Source organism: Seriola dumerili, unplaced genomic scaffold (assembly GCF_002260705.1).
Source record: "Seriola dumerili isolate Sdu_G_001 unplaced genomic scaffold, Sdu_1.0 BDQW01000267.1, whole genome shotgun sequence".
NCBI classification, from domain to species: domain Eukaryota; kingdom Metazoa; phylum Chordata; class Actinopteri; order Carangiformes; family Carangidae; genus Seriola; species Seriola dumerili.
Genome location: NW_019174522.1, coordinates 2,540,449 through 2,551,229, shown reverse-complemented (window position 1 = coordinate 2,551,229; position 10,781 = coordinate 2,540,449). Strand labels below are relative to the sequence as shown.

At 39.9% G+C, this 10,781-nt stretch overlaps 1 protein-coding gene across 1 annotated transcript in view; it reads left to right on the top strand.

Annotated features, from left to right (window-relative positions):
* LOC111230469 overlaps positions 1 to 10,781 on the top strand; it is a 53,462-nt gene continuing 42,681 nt past the window's right edge. The window contains exons 1-2 of the mRNA XM_022757218.1: positions 1 to 86; positions 7,711 to 7,756. Of these exons, the coding sequence (XP_022612939.1) occupies positions 7,711 to 7,756 (46 nt within the window). The 5' untranslated portion in view covers positions 1 to 86. The remainder of the gene's footprint in view (positions 87 to 7,710; positions 7,757 to 10,781) is intronic.

Sequence of the window (10,781 nt, the reverse complement as noted above, 5' to 3'; positions counted from 1 at the left end):
CAGAGAGGTCGATGCAGTAGGACTCACTGACTATCACGGTGCTCTAGCTATCCCCGACAAACGGATCCTGAAGGGTGACACATAAGGTAAGACACACACAGGCCGAGGACTTCATTGACGGGGGGTATTAAATGTGAAGGGTGCGGCTTTGCAGCATACAAATCAAACGGAGACATTATGTTCCCAAACGTCCACCGTGATAAACCCTGTGGAGCCGCGTTCAGAGGAGCGTGTGTCCGCAGGGAGGAGGCCGGGAGTGGGGGGACCAGAGCCGTGGATTTCACTGACCGGAGCCGCTCGCTTCTGGAGCTCATAGGGCGTGTGTACACACACACACACACACACACACACTTCTCCCCGCCCGTGCAGCGCGGGCTCGGTGGAAGAATGGAGGGGTGTGGCGGTTTTTTTTTTTTTTTTGGTTTTTTTTTTAACAATATACTATCGTCAGTGTGTCGTGCACAGTCTCACATGAAGCTGGGAGCCGGCGGCCATGCTGTGGTCACAGACTCTCCTCATGTTATTCTGAGCTGCAGTGATGAAGAAGAGAGTAAAAACATCGACACTGTCAGAAATCCTGTTGGATTAAAGAATGTTTGTTCAATTAAAATGAAGCTATAATAGTTAAAGCCTATTTAGAGTGATAAACTCTCTGTTCATTTTTTTAGAAGCTTTGTTTTAAAAGTGCACACATGGATAGACCCATTTTTATATTTATATCTACTGCTCATTATTATTGATCACTTTATTGTAAACTCTTGTCCTTGTCAGGATCCTGTAAGAATGATGACTCAGTTTTTCCAATGATTTGATTGGTCAAATGTTTGGCTGTTGACAGGTTTTAATGTGACCCTCTCAGTTAACCTGCGTCGGAGCAGGTTAGGAGTTCAGCATAAGTTACCATGGTGATTTACCTTGGTATCAAGTGAACCACTGTCATAGGACTGAAAACCCAGAGTTAAACCTGAAGTTACCTTGATAACCTCTAATCCTGCTTTGTAGTACAGGCCTCAGGTCTCAAAGGGAGGGGACATCAGCGTCTCACCCCTCTTCTTCTATGGCTCAGGCCTGAGAGGCTTTGAGGTGCTGTCAGAAACACCAGCATATTTCCCACAAAGTTTAAGTGGAGAGTTTTTTTTCATTAACATTATATTATATTTTCCTCTCAGATGAACGATGCAGTCCCACATTCAAACCAGTTAAATCATATGAGACTGTCCTGTAAGAAACAGGCCCATAGGTCATCTGTGCAGCGGGTTATTATGACATCATAGTTAGGTTTTGTTGCTAGGCAACATCTTGTGGTCATAGTAATGATGACAGGAGCAAAGGGAAAAGTGCTGTGATGTAGTATGCCTATAAAGAGAGACAAAGTCCATGGCAGGAGGAGGTTCTGGTGGGTGGATGAATATGACACAGGAGAGCAGTGTTCGATTCCCACGTTGTTTCTATTATTCATACACTATTACACTATTATTCATGACCGTTCGTTGTTACTATCATAGCAATGACAACAAAGATCGTCTAAAAGTACTACAAAATCACCATGTTTTCCTAAACCTAATCAAGCCATGACCGTTATTATAATAACCATGGTGACGACGGTAGGTGCAGTCTGCATGTTTATTATTGTAACCATTTCAACTGAGGTCTGGTACGTGATACTGTTTTTATACAGCAGTTCTACGAGCGCCATATTTGTTAAATAAGCAACAACAGATTATGATTTTTTTGTTTATTTCGTCATTTATTTGGCTACGCCAACACAAATTCTTCCAACTGGACTGGTACTGGACTGTTGCTAAGCAACACATAAACATTGTCCTGACCTGCACAGTGCACACTACCTTGCTACTTCATCTACACATTACCTCAGGTGTGTGCTGAAGTATCCAGGCTTCTTCCCTTCAGCCTCGTCTGACGACCAGACATCATTTAATTCAAATTTTATTTTTGGAAATATTTTCATCTTTGTTTGTTACGATCTAAGATAGATAACGACCCTTAATGTAACGCTAATTAATGGTTAATAGAACACCTGTGAAGAGGAGTGATATATGTAGTTAAAAGTCCCAGTGCTGTTGTACTCTATATCAGCAGTCATGGAATGACTCTGTCCAGTCAGATTACTTGGTTGGAACTACCTGTTGTATAACTACCTTTATACTATATGGACCTTTAATCATTTGATCTATAAAAGGAAAGCGTGAAGACTGTTCTGACTTCTCACAGATTGACGAGAATCTTCATAACAACAATCCAAAGATCCTCACAAAGAAAAGCTGAAGCTTCTCGCCTTTAAGAAGCTGGAAACTGTAAATATTTTTGAATTTCTGCTAAAAAAAAAAATGACAAAAACAATTATTTGACAGTCAACCATTAAATGTGCCAAATGAATTTTCTGTCATTGATGAACGGTTGCAGCTCTAAACTGTCAGGTACAGAGCAGCGCAGCTGGAGAAACTTTATTGGTGCAGCCCTGCTTAACTAAGATGCAGCACTGCCTCAGAATAGAAAGGCGGCAGCTGAAAAACAGACAGGTGCAGACTGAGTGGACCGATGGGACTGAAGGCAAGTCCTCTTCCTCAGGTCAGACAGCTCACTGACGATCCACTCTTACTGAATACACACTTGTTTTACTGTGGCAGAGACAGTATTTGAGCAGTTGGTAGTTTCGGCCAGGTGGATGTGGATGTGATTTATTTGAATCAGTTCTCATGTCTGACTTAACATGTTTATGTCACAAAATGTGTTTGTGGCTGAAAAACTGTCAAAACCAAAAGCAGCAACAGATTCATAGTTCAGATTTAAATCCTAATTTTAAACTTCAGACTACATTTAAAGTTATTTTAGAGCTGCATTTTAAGAAGCAGTTCATGTGAGGTTAAATAAGGTCAGGTTTTGCTGTATGTTTCCTGTTGTAATGAAAGGGAACCGCTCGTGTAGAAACTGAATGAAGAGGGTGGAGAAGTGTCATCAGGGCGGATACCTGAGCCACTAAAAGCTATAAGCTGTAAATTTTCTACATTAAAATGTCTAAAAATGAAAAGACCTTTGTTTTTATGTTGTTGAGTTGTGTTCTTAGATAATCCAAAATGTTTCCATCAGTTCTCAAACCAGAGAAATCTGTGATTTTAATCATGTTAACGTTTCATTGGTCGCCTGTCAATGACATATCTTCTGTTATCATGTGTCAGTGTTGTGTTTGTCTGAATGAAGCTCATCATTGACTTTTATCTCGTTTTAAGCCACATAAACCTTTTACACCTTGGTGGTTTTCAACTCTATATTTAAACCAGATGAAGGATTCATCAGACATCTGGATCTGAAAATATCAGAGAAACAAGCTGAGGACATGTTAGACAGCTCAGCTCGCAGCTGCTGGAGACGTCCTATCCTGTGTCCACCCAAGAGTGTCGGTGAATCTCTGATCTTTAAACATAAACTGCTTTATTGGTGTTTCTACTGGTTTTAATCCCCTGGTGTGTTTGTTATGGAGACACCTCTGTGGATAATTCAGCTGCTGATAAAAAGCTGCTGAACCACTGCTGAATCAAACTAGGAGAAGCTGACAGTAATAGTGGTGAAGGCAACAACTCCCATGATCCCACGTTACTTTATGATGTCACCCAATGCCATCTTTTGTTATTGTTTTGATTGAGACCCCTAGAGACAGAAGTTACTGCCCACAGTCAGTAACTTCTGTTAGGGTCTGTGTTGGTGTCTACTCTGAGCCAGGATGTTTTAGTGTTGGTCCTGAGAGTCAAAGATCACATGATCAGACAAACAACACTGACTTCAGCTCACATTTTAAACCTGCAGGAATTAAAGCATTTATTTTAAACATATTTCAAAGAGTAGATGAGCAGTTCCGTTGAAGCCTCACACGTTATCTCATCACTTCTCTTGAAGCCTCACGTTATCTCATCACCTCTCTTGAAGCCTCACACGTTATCTCATCTCATCCTCTGAGTGTCGCGTGTGAATGTTTGAACAGAGCAGTTTATCAGTGACCTGTCAGAGCAGAGGTAGAGCTGCAGCAAGCTGCAGGGAGGTGAAGGGTGGGAGGAGTAGTATGAATGACAGAAATAAGGATTTTCACACCTGATTCTGATGTCACAATACATTGTGGAAAAGTACGTACAGTATGTGTCCATGATGATTAGCACTGCGTCCAAATTCTTAGAAATCAGATACTATAGTATAGTAACACATACAGTATGCATGTTTACTACACGACAGAATAAATATCCTGCTGACACACACTGTGCTGAAAAGCGAAGAATGCTAACAAGCGCCTTCAGCTTTTGCTCCCTAACGTAGCACTACAGTTGGTCTGATGAACAGTCTGATCCAGTCCATCAGTCTGGACTCAACACAGGAAGGAAGATAAGGAAGGTCCTGATACTTCCATCGATGCACATTATGACAAAATGGTGGGAAAAATGAACCGAGATGACCAAGAGAGAGCAAGCGAGGTTGGCTTCTGAGAGGCTGGTGATGATGAAATAACTACAGACCTCCACACTGTCAAATGAAACAAGCGAGCACTGGAAAAACTACAACTTACTGATAGAAGTAGCAGAAGAAACAAAAGGGCTAATGGAGGCACCGTGATGTCACAAACACCATCAGACATGTTAACACCAAGAACTGATTGGGGGTTTAAAAACTCCTCCTCGTTAGGTCGTTCTCCCACAACTCTACGCAGGATGTAAAACAGTTTAGACGGAGTGTTTCACCACAACTGATTTGTGGTGGAGCAGAATGACCGGGTTTTTCCAGAGCCTCACCGTACAGTGGATGGTTTCCTGTTGAATATTTCCCATGGACCAGGAGAGCGTCAAGCTTCACCACTGGTAACAGATAAAAAGTTATCAGAGCTGTTGAACTAAATCAATGGACCAGGCTTCAGTGTTGTGGGCACAGGCTCCATCTTTTGAATAGTAAGTGTAGGCCTCTCTATCTGTCTCTCTCTCTCTCTCCTGTGTGTGTGTGTGTGTGTACATTTGTGTCCCTTTTTCTATTCTTAAACCGTATTTACTTTGTTATCATTACTGTAGTTTGTAATTTTATAAGATGAAGATAATATTGTATTGATTACAGATGTGACAATATGTAGATGCTGCTCCTGAGCTATGAGTGAATGACCTTTTCTATTTTATTATTCTTACTTTACGGCTACTTTAAACATTTAAATAAATGTCTGTTAAGTCACTATCTCTCACCTCCAGTAAGAAACGAGCCCACAGGTCTTCTGTGCAGCAAGTTATTATGACATCATAGTTAATATTTGTTGCTAGGCAACATCTAGTGGTTGTAGTAATGATGACAGGAGCAAAGGGAAAAGTATCAGTGACGCAGTTTAAAGAGAGACAAAGTCCACGTCAGGTGGAGGTTGTGGTGGACGGATGAATGTGAACGATTCCAATGTTTCTATTATTGTTATTATTGTAAACATGACAACAAAGGTCTGGTACACTGTAGGGGCGGTGTTTCAGGAGACACTCCTCTTAACACCCCTCCAACCTCAGAGATTGATGGTTATTCAGGTTGGAGGAATTTTTGGAACTTGTAAAAAATCAAAAGTGAATATCTCCTCCTGCAAGTCCAGTTTAGTAGTAAGCACAGGAAATTCAATGTGTGTCTACGAAACAGGACAGGAGTGTTTGTAACTGACTGACTGACAAATGGAATTGAGTGATCATGTTTCCACCATTGGTCAGCCAATCGCCCTGTGACTGAATGTGAGTTTCCCCATTGGCCGTCGCTCTTTTGTAATCAATTTGCATAGTTTCTATCACGGGGCATTCACAGGCTGCAGAGTTGACAACTTTGTGCATTTGTCACTCGATTTAGAGACTTTTTTCAAAAAAGCACCTACTGACTAATCTAGAACAGGTGAAGAGCTGAAACTGGCTGACACTCAGCAGAATGCAAATACAACGCAATGACATTATGAATATGCTAAACAGCACATTAGGTCATCTAGCGACATTTAACGACTTTTCCAGAAGCTTCAGTGACTTTCCATTGAAGGTAGTTTCCACAACAGTTCCAACGTCATCCTACGTTTCGCACATTGACAGACAGATACAGGTTTGAACCTGGTCTTGTTTTTGTGAAGGGTGGGCTGCTTCCTCTGTCCCTGGCACCACCCTCCAGCTGCTGACTAAGCTGTGGAACACATATGTGAGCAGGAAGGATCCTGAGGGGAGACCATAAAGTGTCTGACCACAGTGATGGGGGATGGTTAGCATGCAGACAATGGTAACCACGGTTACATTCCTCTGGTATGTGTGTGTGTGTATCTGTGTGTGTGTCTCGTGAGCTGGTTATCTATCTACTATTTTCTAAGCTACAAAAAAGGCTCTAAGAGATGTATGTGAAGTGTAACTGTAAAGCCTCATTCACATATCAATGTATGTATATATATATATTATATATATATATATAGTGTGGCTCCAGTCCAGGGAACGAAATCTTGGTCCTAATGACTTTGGTTATCATTTTGTTTTTTATTGACAACCTCAGCAATGATTGGATGGATTGCTCTGACCTTTGCTACTGATATTCATGTTCCTTTCTTGATGAATTGTTTTTATTCTATGACTTATGATCTAGCACCATCATCCAGTCAACATTTGAACTTGTCCAATATCTTGGTTTTATTTTGATCTTATTTTGTAATTGTCACCTCCGTATCTCTAAGTTATGACTCACTATCTCATAAGTATGAGAAATTAAACATCTTACAGTATCTCGATCTAATAATTAGTCCTAATAACAAGATTCCTGATGTTGTTATTATAGAGAACTGGCTCATATATATGAGATAATGTAGACATATGGGACATCTGAGAATCATGAGATTTTTAGGATTTCTTTAGTATTAAAGTAATTCAGTGGCAGTTGTCAGTACATCAAATTGTACAAAAGCAATGCCAATAATTAATTCAGCATAATAAATTTTCCAATATGTAAACAAATATAGGTTCAAATTGTAGGTTTATTGTAAAAAATTATATTGTAATAAGTTCATATTCATAATATAGACATATAGGACACACACACATGAAAACAAATTGAAAATGACATTAATATCTCACAGTTTCAAACCAAAGAGGAAATAAAATCAAATTCAATCAGGTGGCACCAAAAGTTTGATACTCTGTCACATTCTGAGGCTACATCGCCCAAACAGTGACTTACAGGAACTCTACTGGAGGCGGTTTATTTTGAAAACTCTGGGGCTCTGTTTTATTTTGAAAACTCTGGGGTTGTGTTGTAGTCTGGACTGACGGAAACTGAGACTTTAGGAAGTGATGACGTAGACCACCACCTCACCTTATGATTGGCTCTCATCAGCCACTGACCTTGTTGTGGTTGCTAGCAGCTGTTATGTTAACGCTACAGCTGTCTTTGCTGTTCCTCATTCATAATATTTTCTGAAACTACCCAACTTTAGAGTAGACAATCTACTTCCTGTCTGCTCGCATATGCCCAGTGTACGTATGTCAGTGGTCATGTGATATGTGTTTTCAGGTGTGATAGTATGGACAGATGGATTTATTTTTAAAATTAAATGGTCGTGTTGTGAACGCAGCCTCGAACCTCACACAGGACAGGTTGTTGCTGTGCAGGAAATGGACTCTGGGCCTCTGTCACTGTGGATTTCATCTCTAATCAACTGGTGTGTCTTGTCTTCAGATGATGTGGCGTGTTGTGATCCTGCTGGCTGCTGCCCTCAGTGTGGGTGAGTATCATCTCATTCATCCCAGACTCACTCACTGAACTCATGAACACAGACAGTAAACACAGTAATGTAGGTGTGTGAATTTGTGACATACTGATTAGTTTTCCACCTACACGCACAAGTGGCTTAACTCAAGCCAAACACCAAATCAGTCAGTTTCCACTACAATTTGAACCCCCCTTCTGATTGGTTGTTGAGTGTCTTGAGATACCTGCAAGAATTGTAGACAATAAACCGCAACATATGTTGTGAGAGAAATTATATCCCCAAATATGACAAAACTGTAAATATTCATCATTATCGATATCATGAAAATGCCAAGCAGCATTATATCTAGTGTTGCTTTCGTCAACGAAAATTATGACTAAATATCTTCGTCAACGAACCTTTATCACGTGACGAAAACGAGACGAGACGCAATGTAAATGCTGGTCATGTGACGATAACTATAATTAAATATATAATGCAATATTGTTGACGAATAAAAACGAGACTAAATGTGGTTTACAAAACAAAAACTCTGCTAAAATGTCTCTTCATTTTCGTTGACTAAAACGAGACGAGACGAAATGTTATAACGTCATTTCGACTCGTTTAGTCGAGTTATTATTATTTTGCAGTATTTCTGTTTCCTGTGTCTCACTTCATCAGGTCGCACTGCGCCGCCGCATGCGACATCACTTCCTCAATCCCCACTCGCGGGCGGCATTTAGAAGTTGCAGCTGCGGTTGAATGACAATTTCAGAAACATAATATGACAGAGAAAAGGACCGATGGCCGGCAGCCAGTCGGGGTTCTTCTTTGGAAGAAAAAGATGAAATGACATTTGGACACACTTTCATTACATAGAGGTGGAAAAAAAACCCAGAATGTGTTGTGGAAAAAGATGGGGAGAAATGCGGCCACAAATCACCGGAAAACATGTTTGGTTGGTAAAATAAATATGTTGTAAATTCAAATCAGAGCGTCTTGTGTGTCTGGAATGGATGTATTCTTGAGTCTATAAGGTAACAATAATATAATAATAAGATAACCTTGTTTGAACTGTGAAATGGGTTTGGCTAAAAGAAAATTTTGGTTTTGTCTATACTACTAGGTACTTATACTATACTGGGTTAAATAGAATTGCATTACTAGAAAGAGACTAAAATAAAATTTTCATTGACTAAAACTAGACTAAAATGTCATCAGTTTTCGTCGACTAAAACTAGACTAAAATAGTCATGGATGATTCTGACTAAAATAAGACTAAAATGCTCAGACTTTTAGTCGACTAAAACTTGACTAGACTAAAAAGAGTATGAACGTGACTAAAACTGATGAAAACTAAAATGACAGCTTGACACAAAGACTAGACTAAAACTAAAATTAAAACAGGCCGCCAAAAACAACACTAATTATATCTTAAAAAATGTCACTTCCTCTCTGCACCTGTTGCTTCATGCACTTTGAGTATTGAGGCATAAAAAAACTAAGCAATCATGAACTAAAGTGAACATACACTGTGTCATCACTGGTTCACTTTATATTAATTGTAACATGTTACTAAGTAACTTGTTACTGTAATTCCACAATTTTTTGCAGTAACGAGTAGTGTAACTAATTACTTATTCAAATTAAATAACGCAATTACAATTATCAGTATTTAAATGGGCTTGTTACTTTATGTGAAAATAGCCGACAATTTCAGAAAATTATACGGTTTATGACCATTGATCACCCGTCTTTGTGGGCGTGGCGCACTATGCCATTCATCCCATACCTTGTTAGTGCAGTGTGAGTACTAAACATTTGTTCTGTCTTAGCCTTAAAGTGATGACTTCTGTCAGACCTTTGGTTAGTAAGGGCATGCAGTAACCGCGCGTAGGCTGTATTAGGTCATAAGCATAACTTAATGTTACAAAACCCACTCTAGGAAAATTCCATTTGGTAGTGTGTAACTTTCTGGTGCCTTCCAATTCTTGCAGTGAACTCTTTCCAAACAGATGTTATAGGGTGGTGATAGTAATGTATAGCCTTCTGATTGTACTGAATAGCCAAAATATTGCAGAGAGGTTTTAGATTCACAAAGCCTTATTGCACCATATGGCAAAAGATCTAATATGGGCTGGAGTTCTTCATTATACTGTTTTTCCGGCTTTCCTTTATTCTTTTCCTGTGACCTTCCATCAGTTTTTTGTCTTATTGGTTGTTCTGTCATTTTGTAATGTAATTCACTAATCTATACATCCTGCAAATGAATTTCCTCATAAACATATTCCTGTGGTTAGTCACATGCTTCCTGCAAGTTCATCTCTTTATAAACACGTACACATGGATGATCATATGCAGATTCAGGTTCGGCCAATCCTGCTACTCCAACTTCTCCCCTATTGTGAATTTGAAGTGGAAACTGTAATATTTTCTAACAGGACAGATTGTTAAATCAGTCCCATTTTGCGTGTGCCTTGGTGTTCCAGTTGGAGTTTTGCACATGTTAATTTCTTAGTGTCTTTAAGTCCTCTATCATTTTTTTTCATTCATCTCCAATGTACATACGTACTCCTTGGTCTTCTGCTAGGTCACATTACAGTGAAGGAGGAGGTCTTAGACAGTACTATGTACCAAGGGAGTTCTTAGACATCGTCACCATTGTTGTTTACATTCAACCACAAGCAGAGCCTACAGTCGCATGTGAAATCATTTATGAGACTGTTGCGAGAGTACAGACCCAGCACCCTGATGCTTTCATTGCAATATCAAGGGATTTTAACCATGTAACTCTCACCTCTCACCTGACTGGCTTCACTAAGTATGTTGACTGTTCCGCAAGGTAAAATAAGACACTTCATCTGTTGTATGCAAATGTCAAGGAGGCCTACACTGCTTCAGCTCCACCACCACTTGGCAAATCAGGTCATAATTTGGTTTTTCTTCAGCCTTCCAACAAGCCCTGTGTACTGAGGCAGGCTGCAACCACCCGATCATTCAGGAACTGGACCCCGGAGGCCAGTGAGTGTCTAAAAGACTCTGTTGAGTGCACCGA